This window comes from Lacerta agilis, chromosome 4 (genome assembly GCF_009819535.1).
Source record: "Lacerta agilis isolate rLacAgi1 chromosome 4, rLacAgi1.pri, whole genome shotgun sequence".
In the NCBI taxonomy this organism is placed as follows: domain Eukaryota; kingdom Metazoa; phylum Chordata; class Lepidosauria; order Squamata; family Lacertidae; genus Lacerta; species Lacerta agilis.
The window spans coordinates 64,862,368-64,887,309 of NC_046315.1; the positions used below are offsets into that span (position 1 = coordinate 64,862,368).

General features: G+C 43.3%; 1 protein-coding gene across 1 annotated transcript in view; it reads right to left on the bottom strand.

Annotated features, from left to right (window-relative positions):
• EGFL6 (EGF like domain multiple 6) overlaps positions 1–15,720 on the bottom strand; it is a 41,050-nt gene extending 25,330 nt beyond the window's left edge. The window contains exons 1-3 of the mRNA XM_033147401.1: positions 15,357–15,720; positions 6,320–6,432; positions 1,693–1,785 (exon numbers count right to left, since the gene is read on the bottom strand). Coding sequence (XP_033003292.1) covers positions 1,693–1,785; positions 6,320–6,432; positions 15,357–15,436 — 286 coding nt within the window. The 5' untranslated portion in view covers positions 15,437–15,720. The remainder of the gene's footprint in view (positions 1–1,692; positions 1,786–6,319; positions 6,433–15,356) is intronic.
• Between the last annotated feature and the right edge of the window lie 9,222 nt (positions 15,721–24,942).

Sequence of the window (24,942 nt, forward strand, 5' to 3'; positions counted from 1 at the left end):
CCGCTAGGTGGGCAGGAGCTGGGACCAAGCAACGGGAGCTCACCCCATCGCAGGGATTCGAACCGCTGACCTTCCAATCGGCAAGCCCTAGGCTCAGTGGTTTAGACCACAGCAAAAAAGGGGGGTTAGGGTTAGCACCCAGTAAAACATCACCACGTATGTTGAAAAGTCATACCCACACAATTCACTTCTGTGTACCCATACTCAGGTAACCTGAGATTTTACATTAGAACCCCCCCCCCCAACTTATCCACAGATCAGAAACATCTAAATTAATTGAGTGGAAATGTTAAGCTGCGGACAAAGATGATGAGAAAGCAAAAACATGCACCCATGGAATGCCCTGAATGCAGTTTAAACTGCCGTATGCGCACACATGCATTGCCTAGTGTAAAAGTCCACTGCAGGTAATGGGAAGCACATATAACAGACACTGAGCTCGTTCATGTTCGCTCCACATTTCTAGGTATAGGTCCTGAATTGCCGTTTGCTCCAATTCAGCAGTAAAGATTGAGTTTTCCTAGGGAAAGCAGCAAGGCAAAAAAAAGGGGGGGGGAGGGCTAAGACATGGACCACGAATGCAAGGCCATCTGCCTAGAAAGCACAGGAGAAAAGGTAAGTATGGATAAGCCCTCAGTCTAGCCAAGGTTAATCACATGCTCGTATTTCTCTCATCAAAATAAATGAAACTTAGAAGCCAAACTTTATGATACTTTGAAGACCTATGATCAGACCTCTTGACATCCTTTCATTGAATGAAAAGGAGATGAATAAGATTGGAGCCCTGGCACTCGGGGGATTTGGGCATTCGTGTGCCATTTCCCTCACTCTAACTGGCACACAGGGGACACACACAGATATACATATTACAAATTTATCCCCCTACTTCACTTTGAATACCAGCTTCAGCAAAGGGGTGATTTTAAATCAGGGAAACAGTGCAAAGGGCAAGTACAAAAGGCAGGCGCAGAGGATGACCATTTTTCCACAGCTGATCCAAAAGTCACACTTCCTCCAGCAGTTGCTTTAAAGCACAGGGGGGAAAAGACATGGGGAGATTTGGCTCTTCTGCCTGCGCTGTCACTTCTTTGCCTACTGCCCGATAGTAAAACATGTAAATTTCATCAAGAAAATATAGCATACACCCTTCATGGGACATCACAGTCACGCAACTCCTGTAAAGCCAGAGTTCTTCTGAGCAGGCCTTCTGTTCCAGTCCAGCTTTAATGACATCAGCCTCTGCTCCCTTATTCATGTGGCCTTGCAAGCCAGAGCACAGCTTCTCCTAGCCCACAGAGAATGCATAGCTCAATACAGTAGTGAGATGCCAGAAGTGGTGTTAGGTTGAGTCGATTCCAAGATTCCTTAGCCTATAAGTTGTATTTCTTACACTTAGAAAGAGGCACCAGATGTTCTTATAAGAACACAATGTGCCTATTATAGTTGCAGGAACACAAATCACTGCAACTTCATACTCAAATTAAAGGGGGTTTGTTTGTGTGTTTGTGTGTATTGGGAAAGGAGGAGGACTCTGATCTAAATATAACAGAAATAACAATTTGACCTTTCAAAGGGTCTCCCCGAAATGCAGGGGTGCGCACCTCCTGAAGAATGTACATGCTGCTGCTAGAGAATAAAGGATGCGACAGCTGAAGCATACCGCTTACAAGAAAAATGATAAATTGTACATACCTTGGCTGCAGGTTTTGCCTGTGAATCCAGGAAAACATTTACATTTGTTTGGCATCATACATTCACCATATTTGCACCCATGTTCACAAGTAGCTGTAGAAGGAGGAGGAGAGAAATAGGAAGTGAAAACGCAGAAGATAGATAACCCAACTGGTATATTCTTCAGTATATATTTGGAAAACAGTGATAATAAGAAAAGGATTTAAGAAGACCAAAAGCAGAGTTTGTCTAATTCCTTGGTCTGAAAAATGTCCGCATGTATTTAGAATCTGGGTGTTTTTTTATTTAAAAAAAACCAAATTACTTTGTACTTTAGCAAATCAAACCACACCAAGAAAACTTGTAATTGTGTTATATATGATTTGTTCTTTGTAATATACCATTGTCTTTTCTTTCCTATTTACTATGGAATTTAATAAATATTCTCCAGAAAATGTTTATTTCAACATAACGTCGTTGCTGATTTGATTTTGTTTCCAATCATTGCCAGATTTGCTTCAGGTTACTGTAGATCCAAATTCTTTCTGGAGTGACTTAATTTCCCCTGGAAATTACAGTGAGAGCGCAGGAGGAATAAAGAGGCTCACATTTGGACCTAAACACTTTCCCGTATCAGAAACTAATATACCACCCAAGCATCACAATGGCTGCTTGCCATAAATCCTACTTTCTGAGAGTTTACAGCTATCTCTCTGAACAACTGAAGTCTTTTCACTTTTATTAGATTTTCTTCCTACAGGGTATGACTGGGTATGACTAACAGCAAAGTTAACGATGGCTTCCAATATCCCCCCCCCAAAAAAAAATTCCATGCCGATCTGAATTTCAATTAATCTGGTGCTTCAGCAGTGGTTTAGTGAAGTATTAGGCATTACATACACAATACACATTCAGACCAACTGGTGACCATGAGCAGTTTTTACTCTTACCTGTACTCAGTGCCTTTTTTCTAGAAAAGCAGGAGCCGGCACTCATCATGAAGTTGTTAGAGTAAGTGCCACAATTTTTAAGAACAAAAAGAGGCGCCAGTATTTGTATGCCTTTTATTACTAAACTCATACATTGCACATTGCCAAAAAAGTGGAAATTCATCACCAGAAAAGGGAGGGCACAGATATTTGCATATGACCTGCATGTGCTAATGTATATTTATGTCTGTAAATGCATAAATAATTACTCTAATTTTAGTAAAAGCTACTCCAGCAGGCTGCTTCGGTGGGAGAGGTGAGAAGCAGGGCTCATTCCATCAGCTCTGCTGAAAGACCAGCTCCATCCAGGTCCCTGAACTGTGGACTGTTGCCATGCCAAGCACTACTGTTTTGACTTTAATGATTGGCACCTGAGTTTGCTCCCCCCTTCCCCTCCACACCCCTTTTCACTGGGTGTTGTATCTTTTAGACTGTTAAGCTTGTAGGCAGAGGCTATCTTGTTTTAACTCGGGGTTCCCAAACTGGGAACTTCAGCTGTTTCTGGACTGCAACTCCCGTCATCTGTAGCTAGCAGAACCAGTGGTCAGGGATGATGGGAACTGTAGTTCAAAAATAGCTGGAGACCCCAAGTTTGGGAAACCCTGTTTAATTGATTGATTGTATGTAAGCTGCCCTGGTTACACATGCTTTAAATAAATAATTTAATTGAAACAGAAATACATCTCACTGTAAGCACAGAAACCTGGGATCAGGTGACCTGTATGCCTTCTGAGACTGCCACCCAGGTGATGTTATAATGGGTTAAATTAGACAGTCCTTCAAATAAAGGGTGCCTTCCATGTGAGGACTGTCCTTCTATGCAAATACTTCCATGTGGACTTCTGACTGGCAGCTTCACACTCTTCCTAAGCTGACTGCATGAGAGAAGGGCCACCTGGCTTTTGAGCGAATCCCAAAACATGAAGTATAGAGGTGGGATGATGAACTGGCTCTGAACTTCTAGAAATTCATGCAGCTAATCCATCCACAAAAAGAGTAGGGACAGGGACGTCTGAAGCACTTGCCTCAACTCCTCCGATGTCCAGCTCCCCACCCTGCAAAAAAAAACTCCAGTCCCATACTGCAGTTTCTCCCATAACATGCTCACATGTCCAGTGATACTTCTGCAGTCAAGGTTAAGTAAAATACGTACCATGTTTCTATATCTCCTATCCATACATTTAAATCTATAAGGCTTTTGGTCACAGAATTTAGGTTTCCACTCCACAGAATACATGTGGAATTTAGTTTGTTTTTTAGCTGAATCGTAGAAGTCCTTGGCCACTGTTCAGAACTTTCCAAACTTAACATGACTGAATTTCAGAGTCTCCCAAAATGTTATTCTAAAATCTATTAGACATCAATATCTGGCAATTTAAACCATCATTTGTTCCAAATGGTTTAATGATACTGTGCCAGCAGGAAAAAGGTGTTTATTATAAAAATCCTGACCAAAAGTAGTCTAATGAAAGGAACAGTGCAATAAAGAAAAAACAATACAGTTGTACCTTGGTTCTCAAATGTAATCTGTTCCAGAAGTCCGTTCGACTTCCGGAAACTTTCGAAAACCAAGGTGCAGTTTCTGATTGGCTGCAGGAGCTTGAATGTTTGGGTTCCAAAGAACGTTCGAAAACCGGAATATTTACTTCCGGGTTTTCAGCATTTGGGAGCCAAAACGTACAAGTACCAAGGCGTTTGAGAACCAAGGTACAACTATACAGCACAGAACGTCTGCATCTTAATTTATATATTCACCATATATCATGCAGGACTCAAACCAGATATCTGCCAAGAGAAGAATGTAAAGTTTTTGAAAAATGGATACTAGTCAGAGATATTCTATTGTTTTTTGGTGGGAAGCTCTCCTGGCTTTTTTAAAAAGAACTTCACATTATTATCCATTCTTAGCACACCATATACGGTACTCAAGCAGCTGAACTGGGGTTATACAAACAATACAAAAATTATTAATAAAGGACTTCTCTATTCAACAGATGGCAATGCTTTCAACTAGAGCTATTATCTGCAACATGCATTAATAAAGGTTCAAGGAGAAAAAGCTCTTTTGGCAGCTATTTTGATTGGACAACAGTCTGGTGAGCATATCAATTATGATGTGAACTTTTGTTCATCTGCCCCATATATTCAAAGCTAAGCTCATCAGGACAGCAGATGCAGCGTCTACGAAAGAGACGACTCCAAGAGTCAACATTTTATTAGTTCATTCAGCTTTGCCAGACTCCAGCTGGAGAAAGATTTCAACCTCTCCCTTGTGTTTTTACTATTTTTTATTAAAATCTTAGGGGTCATTAAAGAACCATAGGTTCTTCGTTGAAGTAATTCTACAGAGGGCTGAAAACAACACAGATAATCCTCAGGTGCATTTGCATTAGGATGCTATACAGTTAAAATCTAGCAAATACTCCATTTAACGTAAATACCTGAGGACAACATTTGCCACTTAATCAAAAGCACCTGGCTATAAATACCTCTGCATGGCTTGCTTAAAGGTTGCATTTTCCCTGTGGTTTTTTAATTTCTAACACTACAGCTTTGGGGTAAAAACTGAGCATGGAAATCCCATAGTGATCTTCTTAAAATAATAATAATAAAGATTAGTAATAGGTGGAGCTCACGGGTAGAGCCTATAAAAGGTGCTTTTAAAATTTATTCTAAGGTATACAACTACTGCATATGTTCACAGGAATCCTAGCACCAAGCAATACTATACACATATCATACCAGGGCTCCACATATCCCAATGCAATCCAGACTATAACAGTACCGGAATTGGAAAATAACCTATATGTCTCAAGAAAGTAAGCCAGACCAAAGTCTACAGGTCAAAGCTCACATATTCATCACACAGCTGAGCATGATGGGGAAAACACATGGGATGTTGTCCAAATGAAAGCAGAGTATCTGTGGATGTGAGGAAAATCACCTAAGCCATTTTATTTGCTTGTCTTCTGGTTTAGTTGGGCAACTCTATCCTACGATAAAACTTTTTTTGTTTTAGATTCTATTCTATTTGTGGACTCTACAAGTCACACCTTAGACTCCTCCAAGATACGTGGTTCATTTTGTGTAATAGCGGCAGCTCTTTTCTTCCATGAGCTACGTTTGTGAAATTGTTATGGAATGAGCCCAGGAAATCAGGTATTTTGGCTACCCTGGAAAGTACAGCATCTGCCCAGGACTAATAGGAGGGGGGGGGGGAACAAGATGAAACATTATACCACAAGTTAAAAATAATAATGCAGAAAATTGCATTTTTTCATATAGTAATTGTGATGCTATGTGTTATGGTAATTACTACAACAGTGCTAATATATGTATCAGTTAATATAATATTAATGGACTGTTTTCTTCTCATCCATGTATATCAATGGATAGATTATGGTATGTGGCATCTGTTAAATGATTAATAGTTGGTCTGTGCTGTACAGCAAATCAGTTAAAATGATCAGAATACTTTTTTTCTTGCAAAAGAACATTTTCACTAGACCCTGTCTTGTCGTTTTAAACCCTCAAACAGCACTATGCAGCTTTCATTTCTTTATTTTCGAAACCACTGGCAGGCCCGTCAGGAAGTCAAATCCATTCATATTTAGGGATATATTTCTGGAGACAAGGGAATGAAAGGTTGTTGCTATTACCTTCACAGTGCCCTTTGCTATTCCTTTTCCAGCCATAGCAGCAGTCAAGCTTGGAGCCATAGCGGCAGACTCCAGGTAGATTCATGGTTAGGAGCTGCCTACGACCTCGTGAGCTGTGCATAAAATAGAACAGATGAATTAACGGATCCCCTGCAGATCCAGGACCTGGAAAGATGTTCCATTTCTCCATTGTGTAGTCTGGCCACACTGGTGTTCTGTTGAAGTAACTGAAATTAAACACTCCTGAAGCACTTTAATTGCAAGTGTTATCTGCCTATGTGGTTCACTGCAGCAGAACTGACTTGCTCCCTCCAGCAAAAATGTTGGTTATCTTCTATTTGTTAAGCTTCTAAATCCTCTGCCCCTTTTCAAGGATTTCAGAGGGACAGGTTCTAAGGTGGCCTTCCATCTATGTCCTGCATATATATCCAAATTTCCTTAACTCCAAAGATTTACATCAGCTGCGTTAAGATGACCATCTCTGCACTTACCAGCCAATGTTGCTGGTAGTTCTCAATTAAATAAACAGCAAATAAAAGCACAAAATCTAATTACTTTCCTCCAGTTCTAATTTGCTGAATCTGAAAGCACACAAAGACTTTTGGTGCACAGATGTAAGTTTTCAGCATCACACATTGAGTGTCAGCCTATGAAACCTACTAAGAAACCATATTCTGTGGTTATAAAACAATGTGCACCCAATTTTCACAGCCATTTCTGCCACCTTTGCAGTTAAATTCCAATATGAATGTATACATAGCAGCAAGAATAGTGTTCGCATAAAACATTTTATCAAATAAAAAGAAAGGTGCTGTTAAAAAAGTTTGTACATAAATAAAATAAGAGGCAAATTGCAAGGTGTCTGTGATTCATTCTCCTATGCATTGGGGTTGTTTCTTTAAACCAGGCATAGGCAAACTCAGCCCTCCAGATGTTTTGGGACTACAACTCCCATAATCCCTAGCTAACAGGACCAGTGGTGAGGGATGATGGGAATTGTAGTCCCGAAACATCTGGAGGGCCGAGTTTGCCTATGCCTGGTTTAAACCAAAGGCAACCTGAGCACCTGCAAATCCTAGTAGACTTAACCCCTTTCCCTTCTGATCACTTTCCAGGTCAAATCTCCTTCAGCATACTCCCTGTTCATATATGGGGGAGCCTTTATTTGTTCCTCATAAGTTTTGTTTTTTTTAAACCAGCTTGTGAAGGTTGATTTTGAACTGTGGGGCTAGAGTAGAAAGGGTTAAGCCATCCCTTTCTGTCCTCCTCACATCTGTCTGGCATTCCAGTCTACCCTGGCTGATTTTGGTTAAGAAAAAAAAACGCAGCGGAGAGAATCACAGAACTCCTTGTGACGTTTCCTTTGGCCTTCTCTCCATAGAATAGTTATGGACATCCAATTATGAACTTCCTATGAACTTTCATAAAGGTAAAATGAAACCACGGATTGTCTCTGGAGATAAACATGATTAATTCAGCCACAAACCTCTCTATGTGTAGTAGAGCTTCCTAGGGAAAGGAATACGAGAGAAATAAATTGTTTTGTTTTATTAAAAAAAAAAATTTCACATGGCTTGGTTAATATGCCTGGAAAGAGTTGATAGCAACAGGACAAATCCACTTAATCTTGCTGTCATTCATTCCTAAACAGAGGCTATCGGGAACATTGTTTTGTGGATTGTGTTACTATATAACTTTGCTATTAGCAATGGGAAACGCAGAGTGGAAAAAACATGGTTCACTTCCTCCACCCCCCTGAAAATAATTATCCTATTTTCAAACTTAAATGATAAAGGTTAAATAGAAAAGCTGTATAGATTTTAAATCCCACTATTATATTATACTTTGTGCTCTATGGTACTATTAAAAATATGTTTATGTCATCAAAGAATCAACAGTTTCAGCCTATACGCTGAATCATCAGTGATATTCAGCATGGGATGTAGGAACATTGGACTTGCATCCAAATTGTTAATTGAAGCATACCCAGAGGCCTGTAGGGTTTTAAGAACACACACACACCTTGAACAGCAGGTGTTTATGCCACGTCATAGTATTTTTTAAATTGTCACCTCAGTTTCAAAAGTGGTCTGCTATGTCAAGGGTGGGGGTATGTGTGACTGCCAACTTGTGTGAATATATATAGTTTGCTACTTCCTGGCCATTAAGTATAGGAATTCTGCATGATGCCATGGCTGCCATCATAATTACAAGGAAGTCAGAAACAGTTTGTCCCTGTGAGTCTTGTTTCCAAATAAACACGGTGATATTTTTCTCAAAAAGTAAGTGCCAGAAGTCACCTTGAACCACCTCCCTCTTTCTCTTAGAATGGCAATTGCACCCACCTGAGAGGTGCCAGGATTAAGTTCTGGCAAGTTCCAGCTTAAAAAAAGAAAAAGAAAAAAGCCCTGAGTAAACACATTTATGATTGGGCTGTCTTTTTAAACTGGAAAAGATTGTGGGATATTGATGACAATGAAAATTAGAAAAAGCTGCAATGTTGTGCTTCCAAACACTGCTGGTAAACATATTTAGTGCATTAAATCCCCGAAAGTTTCCAAGAGGGGGGGGGGAACCAACCAAGTCCAAAAACCTCACAAAAAAGTAATAATAACCAACTGATACTTTAAAAGAAACTTGTGGTTCATTTTCCCTCTTAAAATTAAAAGCAAAAATGGCATGTCAGCATCAAATAGCTCCAGATTTTCTTCCAATACATTTTCAGGCTTAAGGGGAGATACTGTAGACTATCAAAAGGAAACCAGAAACCCTGAAGAGATACTTCTGAGTTGCAGGGGGGTAGTGGTCAATCGAGTGGAAATGACATCCACATTCCATATAAATAAAACATGCTAAGCACATTAACAGAAAGAAAAGCGTTCCAACATTCCCCACTGCCTAGTCCAGGCATATACTGTACCAGGATTACTGCTGAACTTCTCACAAGGTAAAATTCAGCAGTATATTTGTGATTCACCAACAGCAGAGCCAACTTCATTTTTTTTTTTTTAAAGGCATGCTTACCAGAACCTGGCAGGTTCCAATTACCTTTACAGCTGCTAACTGATCAGAAACAAACACATTGGCCTGACTGATCTGCTGCAATTAGTGTGGCGACAATGCAGATCTCCATGCATGAAAATCTTCACATACATGTTAAAATGGTTTCAATCTACAGAAAAGCTGCCAACCTTGCAGGCTCTGGAATCATTCTTCACACAGCAGGCAAACCATGTGTGTACAATAGGTCCTGTGATAGCATATCACAGCGATTTCATCATGCATGCATGCAAAGAAAGCAAGGACTCATACAAAGCGCAACACCTACGAAGCTGAAAAGTTACAGGTAGGTAGCCGTGTTGGTCTGCCAGAGTCAAAACAAAATAAAAAAATAAAAAAATCCTTCCAGTAGCACCTTATCTGAAGAAGTGTGCATGCACACAAAAGCTCATACCAAGAACAAACTTAGCTGGTCTCTAAGGTGCTACTGGAAGGATTTTTTTATTTTTTATTTTGTTTTGAAGTTGAAAAGGTCTGAGAATTTTTCACTCTAGCTTTCCTTTTGACTGCCATTTTTAGTTTAGGTCTGTGCATTTGCTTAGCTTTGAGATTCACTCATTCAGAGTTGCAATGTTGTCAGAGTTGTTCAATTTCCGTTCAATTATGACACATAGTTCATGAGGCTTTTCTTACAAGGTCTGACTACTTACTTTGCAGGAATTCCATTTATGTCATAAGAACTACTCCAGAGTAAGAAGTTTAAAGTTATTCCTTAAGGTTTTTGACAAACTTGATAGGCTTCAAAATTAGAGAAAACATTTCTTTATTTCACGAAGTTTATATAGTGTTTGATTGTTTTTAAAACCCTCAAAGCAGTTTACAAAAGAAATAAATCAGTAAAATTATTAGTATAAACAATTAAAACAATAAAAAATTAAAACCAGCAATAAACTAAACACACACCAGCATTCTGGGTAGATTTGTCTAAACAAAAATGCTTTTAGCAGGCACCAAAAGGAGTACAGTCAAAGCGCCTGCCTTATGTAATATTTACGTCTTTTGAAATCTGCTGCTAAATGCAAATCCCAAAAGTTTATTGCTTTATTTCCTAGAGGTTTCCAAAAACCCCTTTTATTTATTGTCATTTATCTTCTACAAATTTCCACATTTCCTGTGGGGTTTTTTAAACTGTCTCTTTAGATATTTTGGCTTCACTTTTTCCAAGCTGATTCTAATTTTGTGACTTCCTGCTTTTATTTCCAAGCACCCATAGATGATGATGATTTTTCATGTTCCTGTTCAATATTTTTTAACTCATTTATTTAAGGTGCAATCCTAATTAATAGGGCTTACTTCTAGGTAAGTACATATGCATTGATAAGGAGGAGGCAGTAGTCTGAATGTTACCAGACGGGTCTGCTGCAGCCATGTGATTCTTGGTTGCAAGACTGAGGTCTGGTCAGCGGAGGTTAATGGAAGCAGCAGCATCACTGAAGATTATCTTGATGACACTGACAGAGGGGTCAACTATCTTGTTTTCCTCAAGGAGGTGCCTCTCAAAGGATGGGTTCTTCAGGAAGGAGAGAACAATTTGGGAATCAGAGCTTAGCTTACCCTCTTCGTGTGGGAAGTGATTTCATCAAAGTGCAGATGTGAAAGCAAGCAATAAACTGGTAGTAAGGGGACTAAGGTAGAAAGAGACACAGAGGCCCAACTTGTCCTTTATAAGAATCCAATACTGTGGCACTAGTAGCCCCTAAAAAAAACATGAATGTGGGAGCAGAATATGTTGGGAGTGTTAATGCTGTGAACCCTCAGCTTACACTTAACCTACATATATGTGAAACTAAACACTTTTACCACAGTAATGCCTCTGGTGACTTAATTTAAAGGAAACCAACTCAAAGTACACACTGGAACTTCTCTCTCCCAGAGCCTGTGGTGCATGTAGCACAGCTTTATACCTTTGTGAGCTCCAAGTAGCTAAATGATCGACAGCATTTTAAAATAAGACATGGTGTGTTTTATTTATTCTTCCAGGAGAATTTAGAATGCACATGTTACTCAATTTTCCTTTATCTCCCTCTACGCAGTGTCAGGGTTGAGCCAGACAAGGAGGAGTGGTGGCAAGCCCCCCGCCCCCCACCCCCACCCCCGGCAAGGCTGCACCCATCGAAGAATCTGGGGAAATGGAGAAATTCATACCTGGAGAAGACTGGTGGCGGCACTCCTTAGAAGAGGAAGAACCAGATAGGGAAGTGGACAGACCAGAACAGGAGAAGGAAGAAGTCGAGCCAGAATCAGGCCCTTGTGAGGGAAGGAACCGGTGGCCCCCCTCCCTTCTCAGCTGTAGAACGTAGAGCTGAGAGGCATAGAGAGCAATTAGAGGCAGCTGCAGCTCATAAGAGACGTGGTTATGAGCCGGCTACTTAAGGAAGACCGGCTGCTCCATTCACCAGCACCTGCTGTGCTGGAGCCCGTGGTTGTTCTTGCTCGTCCTGTTCCTGATTCCTGTGTTCGTGACGTTGGCTTCCTGACTCCTGGCTTGTCCCTGATTGTGGCTTCCTGGTTCCTGGCTTGTACATGACTTAGGCTTCCCTGACTCCTGACTCAAACTGACTTCGGCTTCCCCTGACCCCGGTACTGTTACCTGGCTTCGGCTGGCTCCTGACCCCTACTGTTGGACCTCTGTTTATCTGACACTGACTGCTGCTCTTCAGTGCACCAACCCGCTGGCGCCCTAACACAGTGCCTGAAATGTTGAGGGAAGAGGAAAACCTCAACTACCATGGTTGGCCAACCATGCTTCCATTGCCTTATAAAAGCAGTAACTGGAGGGACCAGGCACCCTCAGCTCCCTGTAATTCAAGCACTGCCCCAATACTAGATTTACTGGCTTCAAAACATATTGATGTAAACTAGAGCAGGGACTTCTAGGTTCAGGTGAGAGACAAAGGTAGAAAGGAGACAACCTAAGAGGGATGCGATGGAGGAGGTTGCCACTTGCTTCTTCGATGTCCAAATGCTTCTGAGCATTCTACTTCTGAGGAATCGCCAGGTGCTGGAAAAGACACTCTTTTTCCCATGAGTGGTCTCAAGATAAGAGATTTCCCTTAGAGACCTCTCTTCTTCCAGCTATGCTGATGCTGGGCTCAGAATAGAAACTCCTCCTAGGAATCTTCTTCTAGCGCTTTTCTCACTCCTCCTCCTGCTCCTCCTGAATTGAGGCAGGGAGGTCACCACCAATTTCTTTACGTTGAAATGTGACGTCCCCACTCCCTATTTAAAAACCTTGCTGTACAAAGACAGGTACTGTAGTGTGATTCTGCTTTCTCTACCCAAAATCCCTTATGGTAGAGAAAACTCTAGAGTCTGGATGGGGATGGGCGAAAGGAAGAATGCCAGAGCCCCAATTGGTGTGGAATGCTTCCAGCTCCCATGTTTCTTGAAAGGAGGCAGGAGAAACAGCCAGCAGACAACAGAGAGGGGGAAAGAGTTTAGTTAGTTAACAGGAGCAGGAAAGAGGCAGGGAAGCAAGTGGAAGAACTCAGGCAGGTGTGCCATTTAAAGAAAGCCCCAGGGCCAGAAAACGGGATGGGATGGCATCCATAACACTGGGGGTGAGCTGAAGCTGCCTTCCCCTACCTGGTGCCATCCAGATGTTTTGGGGATGTGCTGCGTAGGGGGCGTATGGGAATTGGGAGTCCAAAACATCTGGATGGTGTCAAGTTGAGGAAGTCTGGTTTAGAGCAGGGCTTCCCAAACATCTGAGCTCACTGACGCTTGATGAGCTTAGAAACAAAATTATTAGAAATGTAAATGAAATATCAACATATAAGCAACCTTTATTAATCACCAATTGCCATTGCTAGGAATCATAACATGTAAGGAATACTGGTGTATTGTGTGGATTCAGCTTATTAAATAAAGAGGTTCTTCATTGGCAAGGGAGATGTATTATACATACAGTGCATATGCCCTTTATTTCGCATAGTTCCTAATCACCCTTTATTTCGCATAGTTCCTAATCAAAGTTTTTGCACTATACCTCAGAAACTTTTTTTCTACCTCTAGACCGTTTTTGGTGCCCTTTTGACCCCTTCACATAACCCCATTGATCCCCGGCTGTCAATATTGGCCACTTTTGGAAACTGTGGTTTAGAATAAGGGTGGGGAAACTATGGCTTTTTTTTGGCAGGCTCGGGACTAAGCGGGATATAAAGCTACATGAGTCTATCTATTTCATATGCAGGTTTTTAAAGGTGTACATTTTAAAACATAATGAGTGACTCAGACCACTTCTATAATGGTAATTTGTACATGAACTCAAAACTATGTTTTACCAGAGGTTTTTTAACTCACTGACCATACTTATCCATTTTCAGGTTTGATTTCAGTTCACCTATTTGTTTGGGCATGCTGCCAATACATTTTATATACTGTGTGGCCAGGCCAGAAACACACAGGACAGGACAGTTTACTGGGAATATCCAATTGCCAACATGCAATTTCATATGCTGTGTAAGTCTATCTGGATCCCATGAGGTAGTTATGCTATTGCTTAAGAACACCACCTGCCCCTTTGATTTGGATAGAACTCTTCACACACTTCCAGATCAGGCTTAACATACAACATCCCTTGCAAGGTTATGTACATGCAGTATTCTATGGCAAACACATGAAATCAGCTGTTGAGGAGGCAGCGCACAACTGAGCCGCTCTGCAAGTGGAGTAACCATGAAGCAGAATGAGACAATTGTCTCAGGAGATGAATGCAGGAAAGCAGCAAAGAGGTGGAGATAAACTGCCTTCCCACTAATGTGGGAAGGAGAGGAGGAATGGGGCGTGGCAAGGGGAAGCAGAGGAGGGCACCACTACCATTCCAGGGGGTCGGACTAGATGACCCTCAGGATCCCTTCCATCTCTACAATTGCATGATGAAAGGGAGGAGTGGCAGCAGGAAGAGGAGAAACGTGTGTGTGTGTGTGTGTGTGTGTGAGAGAGAGAGAGATGCAATCCCTTGCACTGACCCTGGCCCCTCTTCTAAGGTATACAGCAGGTATGTCCAACTCACAAGAGACTGTGATCTACTCCCAGTATATATATAAAAAAACTGGCAGTGATCTACCCATTGTCATTGGAGGGAGAAGGAGTGTGTGGGGGGTGGGTGGATTACCCAGAATTGTTGAGCTTGTTTTTAGGAGGGAAGTGCCCAGAGTTGTTGAGCTTTCGGGGGGGATTGCACAGTTTTTTTAGCTCCCCCTCCCCAATAACTTTTTGTGCGCGATACGGATCCCGCAATCTATCAGGATCAGCTGGGGATCTACTGGTTGGACATCTCTGGTATACAGCATGCAGACACAACTTCTGACATTATCTTCTGCACTACTCTCCTCGAAATCCTCACTAAATCAGGTGTACAGATTAGGAAGGCTCACCACAGCACCAGCCTCAGAGCAAAGTGTTGATGCAGCCACACCTTTAAACTACTGGTTTGTTTTTTCTCCAAAAGAGAATTGCTTGCCACCCAAGGTTCTTTGGAACAAAATCCGGCAAGGTGGAAGCCCTGTCTCCTAGATCCACAGGCACGGGCTGTGATCACTTGAAAATGCACTCTGCACGCATTCCCCCCACAGTGCTGCAATTCCCAGCTGTATTTCTCACTCAGGCTCTCTGGCACCCAGCGTGAAAAAGCCATAGCAGACCAAGCACTGCAGAGCACCCATCAGAATAAATTTCAGGAGAGGCAGGACACAGATTCAGCTTCCAGGTGAGTCAAACGCTGGTTTGAACCAGCCCTTGGCGGGTGACTCCTAGCCGCAAAGACTGGCAGACGGGTGCCAGAAAGAAACCCCACCCACTTTCTTATTTTATTTAAATCTATTTATATTAAATTTGTACACCACCCTTCATCCGAAGATCACGGCGAGGCTCGTGACATAAAAATACCAAATGAGAAACACAAAATATGCATTAAAACAAAAACACTGGCTCCAAAGGAACCCCCATGGCCCCCCTGCCCCTTTTTGATACTAACCTGACATTTTCGGGAAATCCACCTGCAACAAGGGGCAGCCAGAAAAGAATTATAAAAGTGTTCCAGGCGAGCAGCACCATGCCTGAGGAAACTGAGGCAGCAACAGGAGGCAGTTGGGTAGAGCTGGGAGAAAGAGAGAGAGAGAGAGACAGAGAGAGGTCCTTTAGTTTGAAACTGGAAGGCAAACCTACGCGCGACGATCCAGGGACGCTGCTGCCCACGCCCCCCTCTCTCTGAGGGACCCCGCCTCGTTTCTCGGGGTCTTCTGTTCCTCCCTGGCAGCTGGGTTCGCCGTTCTTCTTCTCCACAGCTATTGGACTCTTCCCAGCCTTTCCACGGGGCAGGGGAGCAGAGCTGCCAAGTGCGCAAAGCTGCAGGACCGAGGAGCCCGCCCAAATCCAGACGGGGAAAGCCACGCTGGACTGGAGTCTGAGCTTTGCCTCTCCTGGTTCTGCATGCCTCGGCCTGGGGGCGGGTCGGAGATTTGCATGGTAGATCCGCCCCGGCAGACCCCCACGTTGCTCAAAGGCCCTTCCCTCCCGCTGCAAACAACGGTTTTATTGCATGGAGAAGAGGTGGGCGAGTGGGGAGGGGAACGGGACCGGCACTTGCTTGAAATAATCGTAAACACGTGGCTTTGTGCACCTCCAGCTTGGGTGTCCCCAGGCAAGAGATCAGGTAATTAACAAATGAGAAACAAGCAAATGAGAGACAAGCACTGACCATAACAATCAAAATGGGTAAGGGGTTTTCGGGAATAAAGCGTTGCTCATATTACTTGGGACAGTAATAGATACGCAGTTTTGTTTTTTGTTTTTGGAGGCGGAGGCAAGGGGGATGTGACCTGCTGCCTTTCCAAAAACTGGACTCTAGTGAAGTGCTAGAGCATCTGCATCACATGATGCAGAAGGTCCCAAGTTCAGTCGGTGGCATCCGAAGTTGAAAAGGGCCAAGGCACCTTTCGGTGCCGCAGACCCTGGAGAGTTGGTGCACATGACTTTCCCCCAAAGGATCCTGGGAGCTGTAGTTTGTTAAGATTGCTGAGAGTTGTAGCTCTGTGCTGGGTGAATTTCAGTTCCCAGGAATCCTTGGGGGAAGTCATGTGCTTTGAGCATAAGGTGCCTATACAGCACAAATAGTCTGGACTGCCTTACCAAAGGCTTATCTGTTAAGTCTCTTCCAAATGACTACTTTATTGAGCATTCATCATGATTTGTTTTGATGAAGTTTGTGAGGTGGTTAGGCAATGCCAGCAATTTATTGAGCAGTTGTCGTGATGTTGGGAAAAGTTATAAGATGTCGCATTGAGTGACTGTTATCCCAAACATTCCATTGCTTTCCCCGTGATTTCCTTGTCACAACACGTCTGATTTTGGGGGAAGCGGGTTTGTCGCACAACTTGAATTGTGCCATTTGAATTTTGCCAAGATGTAGTTAAATCCTACCCAAAATCAAATCTCCTTAAATAACTTAGAGATCAGGGTATACCTGCACCAGCCCCTTGTTTACCTTTCACTTCATTTAACTATCTCAACTTGCATGGATACCAACATTGCTATATTTCCTGTGGCACTTTCTTCTCTTAGGACTTTTGGACTCGGGTGCTTTATTTTGAGAATAATTCTGTATTTATGCTATTCGAGCAGTGTTCAGTGCAGAGTTCTACCCTGTCACCTTGCCAACAAAGGTCCGTATAGCTAAAGCTGTGGTTTTCCCAGTAGTAATGTATGGAAGTGAGAGCTGGACCATAAAGAAGGCTGATCGCCGAAGAATTGATGCTTTTGAATTATGGTGCTGGAGGAGACTCTTGAGAGTCCCTTGGACTGCAAAAAGATCAAACCTATCCATTCTTAAAAAAATCAGCCCTGAGTGCTCACTGGAAGGGCAGATCCTGAAGTTGAGGCTCCAATACTTTGGCCACCTCATGAGAAGAGAAGACTCCCTGGAAAAGACCCTGATGTTGGGAAAGATGGAGGGCACAAGGAGAAGGGGACGACAGAGGATGAGATGGTTGGACAGTGTTCTTGAAGCGACTGGCATGAGTTTGGCCAAACTGCAGGAGGCAGTGAAGGATAGGGGTGCCTGGCGTGCTCTCGTCCATGGGGTCACGAAGAGTCGGACACAACTGAACGACTGAACAACAACTTCGACAGAGTCTACTCAGCATTAGGCTTGGGACCTCTGTACCTTAAGGAATACCTCTTCTCCTGAAAGTCTGCTCAGGCCCTTAGCTCACCTACAGGTCCCTCCTCCAAAAGAAATTTGGAGAGTGACAAGGAAGGAGAGGGCTTTCTTAGTGGCTCTCCCCAGTGACGTTTGCCTGGGACAATTTTGAATTTATTCCAGCACCAGTCAAAAACCTTTCTTTACCATCAGGCATTTGAATGATAGCCAATTGCTTCTCAGAATGGGATCAGCTTTTAATATTAACTGTGTTGTGTCAATGGAGAAGAATTTGGCTGATGACAACAGGATTGCTGCATGTGTCTTCGTTCCAAACTAGCAGGACAAAAAAAGTGCAATTTTGTGTTCTGCACTGCTGACATGGCAAGAAATTCTCTGGGAAATTGCCTTTCACTTCCATCCCAGAGACTGAATGCAGCATAAGTTTTCAGAACTAGGACTATCTCTAGCGAAGGCTGTGGATGCATTCAAGCATACATCTCCATTGAATTGAAATGTTATTGGTGCACTGAGACCTACCTGCCCACAAATCCCTAAGGACACACCAAGGACTGTCTCTTCTCCTGGTATTTTCTTACTGTATCTATAAAGCTTGAACTCTAGTGAAAGCCCCTTTGGGGTTACATGGAGTTTACATTATGTTCTTCAATGCTTTTCCTGCTTATATCTTTGCATTGTGTCTACAGGTCATACCAGGAAGGGGAGGATGTTCAGGCTTTAAGGATTTGTAAATGAAATCCTCCAGGGACAAACTAGGCTATATGCTAAATGCATGATTGCATTTAAAGTACCCAGTTCCTCCTGTTTAAATAACAGCCACAGGCTGCCCTATTCAGGATCAGCACCGTGACCCTCGCCACACAGTCCTGACAAAAAATAACAACAAACCCTCCTCCAGCTGCTATTTCCCCCAAGAGAGAAGCTGGTTTGTGTAGAACCCAACATATAATGTCCACACTCCTTTTTTGAACATTTATTCAACCCCACATTATTATTTTTCAATTATTTTTTCTGTAAGCCACCCATTCCCTTGGGATCTTTTTTGAATGAATGAATGAATGAAAGAAAGAAAATACATGTACATGGTTTTCATTAGGAATTTTGGAAGGTATTAATTCATTGCTCTGGACATGGTTTGCCTAGATTTCTGTCATTCTTGCCCCACCCCCACCCCCTGGTTTGTGTGTGTGTGTGTGTGTGCTCATTCATTCATTCATATTCATTCATTGGTATTGTAAGTCACTCTGTAACATGGAAAATCCATGTATGGGTAGGCTAGATATTATTATTTTTTGCCTATCTGTTTTCCCATATATTACTACAATGAAATGTAGCCTTCTTAACTTCCTTTGAACATCATTCCATGATATTTAAACATGAAAGAGGCCTGTAATGTATAGCTGTGCTCTGGCAAGGTTAATGTGCTTCATGTTAACTGATTGTCCCATAACTCAACCCCCTTTGAAACTTAAACCTTACTAATGGCAAGCTTGAACCTCTCTCTCTGTCTGTCTCACAGAAGAAGGGATCTGGCACTCCATCCCATGCAGGGTCAGTCAGGGCCTCCCTGGACGAGAGTGGAGAGATCTGCGTCTCCTCAGCCCTGGCCCTTTTTCAACAAGCTGGCTGAGCCAAAGTATCTGACAGAGGAGGAAAGCAAAAATCATAGGTCAGAGAGACAAGTTGAGGCCAGTACCCAGTATATCAGGACTTGGGAACATGTGGCCATCCAGATGTTGGTGAACTACAACTCCCATTATCCTGACCTGCCATGCTGTCTGGAGATGATGGGAATTGAAGTCCTATCAGCATTCGGATGGCAGCAGACATTTCCCATTCCTGCAATAAGTAGGCAGCCCGGGCAAGTGTGAAGAAAGAGGCAGGCAGTAAAACTGGCAAGGGCTTAGGAAAAGGAGCATTTTGTGAGCTGCGCATACAGTCAGTCAATAGAGCAGAGGCCTGCAGCCCAGAAGCCTGGGGCCTGCAGCGCACCCAAGCCACGCATCTCTCCTGGGAGTGATGCGGTGGCTCAGGCACCTGCAGGATCCTCACTGCCCAAGCGTCTGCCTGCCGCTTCCCCCTCAGCTGTAGTTCGCCCTGGGTGCAAGGGTGTGCACACCGCCCCGGGCGCCCGAGCAGCTAGCTACGCCCCTGGCTTCCCCCAAAGAATCTTGAGAACTGTAGTTTGTTAAGGAAGCTGAAAGTTGTTAGAAGATTCCTATTCTCCTGATGCGGGTGGCGCTGTGGGTTAAACCACAGAGCCTAGGGCTTGCTGATCAGAAGGTCGGCGGTTCGAATCCCCGCGACAGGGTGAGCTCCCGTTGCTCAGTCCCAGCTCCTGCCCACCTAGCAGTTTGAAAGCACTTCAAAGTGCAAGTAGATAAATAGGTACCGCTCCAGCAGGAAGGTAAACAGCGTTTCCGTGAGCTGCTCTGGTTTGCCAGAAGCGGCTTTGTCATGCTGGCCACATGACCCGGAAACTGTACGCCGGCTTCCTCGGCCATTAATGCGCGATGAGCACCACAACCCCAGAGTCGGACACGACTGGACCTAATAGTCAGGGGTCCCTTTACCTTTACCTTTATTCTCCTGACAGAGCCACAATTCCCAAAGTTTCCTGGGAAGAGAGATTGATTTTTAAACCATTCTGGTAACTGCAGTTCTGTGAGGAGAATAGGGGTCTGCTAACAGCTCTCAGCACCTATAACAAACTGCAATTCCCAGGATTCTTTGGGGGCAGCCATATCTGTTTAAAGTGGTATGGTACCACTTTAAATGCATGGTGCAAGTCCGGCCTTTATCTCTTGCCGGTGGGCCAGAGCCAAATGTCCCCTGTCCTAAGTGCTGTGTACAGCAATAGTCTTGTTAATTGCCGCAGTTCCTACACAGGGAATGGGGACAGCTCTGTAATGCTGAACAATGGAACTGACATGCTGGATCTTGTGCTCTCATTATACTGCTGTGTAGTGGAATCTGGGATCATGCTGTTAGCTGCCTTTTTAAAAATGGCCTTTAAAATTGCAGAGATGGGATGGAAAAAGAATGTCCATCCCAGAATCAGGGCAGTATACAAGGGAGGGAGAAAAGGAAGGAGCCCTGGGTAGTTTTTCACTGTAATGTACATGGTTAAGTACTCTTTCAGAAAAGCAGAAAAACCATGCACCAAAAAATGTTCAATTATCAAAGCTCATTTACACACACAACACCACTCAAGCAACTGATATTTAGAGGCATAAAGCAGTGAAGGTAGAACATAGCCATCATAACTACAGTGGTACCTTGGGTTAAGAACTTAATTCGTTCCAGAGGTCCGTTCTTAACCTGAAACGGTTCTTAACCTGAGGTGCGCTATTGCTAATGGGGCCTTCTGCTGCCGCTAGCGCGCAATTTCCGTTCTTATCCTGGGGCAAAGTTCTTAACCTGGAGCAACCACTTCCTGGTTAGCGGAGTTTGTAAAATGAACCATCTGTAACCCAAAGCATCTGTAACCCGAGGTACCACTGTGGCAGCAATTAATAGCCTTATCTTCCATGAATTTGTCTTAATTTACCCTGGCCATCACTAATGCACTAGATGCACTGATTTAAAGCCTCAACAGCTTCACTGGTGTTAGAAGAAATAAAGTTCGGTGTCCCCAGGTAATGGCAACACACCTCTAATCCGTGGACAACCTGCCCCTGCACTTTCGCATAGATACAGAATAGCGTAGGTGTCATAACTGATTCCCTGCAGGGGACAGCCTTCATTTGTACAGCCTGCTGTCTCTCCTCTGTGATGATGATTTATGATTTGAACCTAGCCCCAGTGACTGCTAACAAACTAGCGCTTTAGGGGACAGGTAGGTTATATCACCGGCATCACATCACTCACAACCACAAGTCAAGCAATATCAGGGTCAATATAATGGCAGTCCCACAACACACACAGGCCCACAACACACACCGTTGAGATGGGGCTGCTTCCTAAGAGCTAGTCAATGAAGGTTCAGACAGAAGCATTGTCACACACTGTTCATACCTATTGTGTGGGACGCCCTTTTCCCGTCTTGCTTTTTATGCCCAAATGTCCACACTGTTTAATAAAGTGTTCCATCTAAAGGGCTCCCCGCTTGCCCACAATTGTGTGGGCTGCAGAACGGTAATCCTTTCTTGTCACAGGTTTCCTCTTCCACCCATTCCTTGCTTTGCTTGGCTCTGCCTTCCAGGTGGCTATTCATAAACATCTGCTCTCTTTTTTGTCCCCCTCAGTGCCTAATGTAGAAAACAGCTACTGGATTCATTAAGGACTTTTCATGCTTAGCCTCGACCCACCACCCCTGACAGAAGTAAGACCTCCCTGCTCTTTTCCTTGAAGTGCCTCATTATTTTTCTCCTCCTGCCCCTCAACGTCTGGTAACTTTGCTCGCCATTTCCCACAGCGCTTGGTAGCGTGCCCACAAGTTTCTTAGCGGGGATCTCTCCCTCTTGCACACATTCCAGTCCTAAAGGCATTGCTTGTTGCATAGGCCCCAATAACTGATTGATATTTTAATTAAAATGTTTTTTTCCCGAGTGAACACTGAGCACAGTAAAGCCACATACCTAGGGAAAAATATATTCAGGGCAAGTTGGAAAACACCCATTTGACTTCCAGTTTCCGGAACAGAGGTACATTAAAGTAAAAAAAAATAATTACAAATCTGCTAGTGCCTATAGTCTTTGGACCACCCTCAAATGCTTGACAAATGTTGCACTTCTCCTGGAGGAGCAGGTGATTCTGGATCCAGCTCTGTCACTGGAGCCTTAGTGGCTAGAAATGCTTTTTGCCCACTGCAGATAGTTCGACAGCTACGTCTATTCCCAGAATGGAAAAGCCTTGGCACAGTAGTTCATGCGCTGGTATACTTCAAGACATGATTACTGCCATGCACTTTATGTTGGGCCTCCCTTGTGTTCGATTTGCGGTTGGTGCAGTTTGCTGCAGCATGATTACTGCCAAGAGTGAGGCCACTTGTCAGCATATGTAGACTCACCCTGCTAACTGCCCCCCCCCTAAATATAGTGGGCCACCTCACAGTACACCAATTAAACAAATGCCCAGCATTTACCACAGGCTACCTGGTTGGGGGTCTTATGTGAGGGAAATTGTGACTCAGGGAGTCTCAGGCAGGAGTTGATCAAACAAGGACAAGTTGGTGAAACAAAGTTGGGTCAGGAAATGCGTTCTTTCAGGTAGAAGTTAACTTATTATTTAAACTAAGGATGCCAGAGGCTTAAACGCAGGCACGGCTTCTCTTAAACTCCCTTTACTCAAAATCAGTTGTTACACTTCCTTTTCTGTTACTCGTTTCTAGGTCCTTAGTTCAAGCAGATGCTACGGGTCAGTGCTTTTAACAGAGTTTATTAATTTGGTTCACAAGCAAAGGGGCACTGTTTGTCAGTTACCCACTCTCTTAACAATCCTATTCCTGAGGTATTCTAATGCGTACAACAGTCCCAGGGGATTGCCTCACCCCTGGTTACTGGTTTGGGAGTCTTCTTTTCCTGGCTAGAATGAGACCCAGGTTGTCTGTATTCCCACAGGTTCTCCTTTTCCTTGCTCAGACTCAGCCCTCCAGTTAACTCCTGTCTGTATACTTTCCCCAGACACTCGGCCCGGTCTTCCTATCTGTAAGCTGCGAGGCTCTTTCCTCTTGCTATAGATAGCATGGCTGTTCAGCTTAAATCATAACCAATTCTCCCTCAGACAAATCCAATCCTAATCCCTATCTCCCATCTCAAATCAAGCCCTAACTAACTCCCTCCCTCAGAAACAGCTCCTGTTATTTTCTCTCCCTGTGTTGCTCCACCTGCCTCTGGCTAGCTGTCTTGGCAGCCAATCAGAGAGAGGCTCCACTCCAGCACTCTGGTGAAATTCTGAGGGACCACATCACCACCACAGCATACAACACCTGTGCTCAAAGATCTGCAATGGTTGCATTCATCCCTATTAATGTGGGATGAGGGGAAGACATCTAGATTAGCCACAGACAGGTGTTGTTTGCACTTTGGGCTCATGCACTTCTCCTGTTCTCTCCTCTAGTGGTTCCACGAGGAGAAGTTTGGAAGCTTACCTTCCAATTTAGATCAACTACAACTTGTTGTGATGTTCAAACCTGGATAAACTGTGGTTTGCCATAACTATGGCCGATTGAAAAAAGCCAACCGTATCTTAGAAAGTTGGCTTGTTTCAGCAAAACATGATTAAGATTTGCCACAGTTTAGGGTTTGGGTGTAATGCGAAACTGTGGTTAATCTAAAGCAGAATGAAAGCTTCCAAACTCCTCCATATAGCTGTGGGAGCCTGAGGCTTATTGCACCTTGCCCTTGTTAATGCTAAACCACGGCTTAGAACTATGTGCAAGAGCAGCTTTTATGAATGCAGCCTTGGCCCATGGCACTTGCACACATGGAGAGACAGGCCAAATATTTCCCCTGCAGGAACTCCTTTTACGTAGTGCATTTATTGCTCTTTAAAAGACTGCTTCCCTGTGGAGAAAATCTCTTTCCCAGAAGCAGCACTGTTCGGCTTAAAAATTATATCTTGGGTCATGATCTAGGAATGGCTTTAAAATAAAATAAAAAGAAACCACACAACTACCATAACAAAACAAATGAATTGCAGTGCCAGTTTGCATTTAGTCCTGATTGTTTGATTGAGCTCTGGCTCCCAGGTGTTCTGGTAATGGATAAAACAGCACCATGTGAAAAAGAATAACAGGAAACCAGGAAATGTAAATCGAACAAATCCAGGTCATTTCCCATATAGGTTTACTTTCCTTTATTTGGGTCTGCATGGTATGCTGAAAACCACTCTTTTCCTTGGGGGATTGATTACATTTTGTTTGCCTGGGATGTGGATTGCCCACCCCCAACTCTTCTGAAAGTGACCAGGTCAATGAGTTTGTGATATGTTCCTAAGCTATTTAAATAGCTGGTCACCTTGTTCTGACACCTTTCAACCTGATGCTTGCTCGTAGACTTTTCCTGTTGTTCTCTTGTTTGATGGGGATGAAATAATATAAGACCCACAGAAAATGGGGTGGTTTTTTTTTTTTTTTTTGGCTCATCCTGTTTGAAAACGCCAAATATGTTCATGTAACACAGAAGACATTAGATATCACTAAACTGATCTAAACTGCACAGTTTTAAGTGGCATGCCTAAAAAAAAACACAAAAATGTATGGGGGAAATTGCTTCTTGTGGTGTGCATTCTTGGGTATTCTGATTCTGGAATTCAGCTTGTACATGCTTTGTATGCCAAAACTAACATGTGAAACTGCATGACTGACTGGTTCACTAATGATGCAGAGCAGACAGAAATATTCAGTCAACTGCGGTGCCTCAACTCTTGTCATACAACATTTTTTTAAATGGCTAATGAT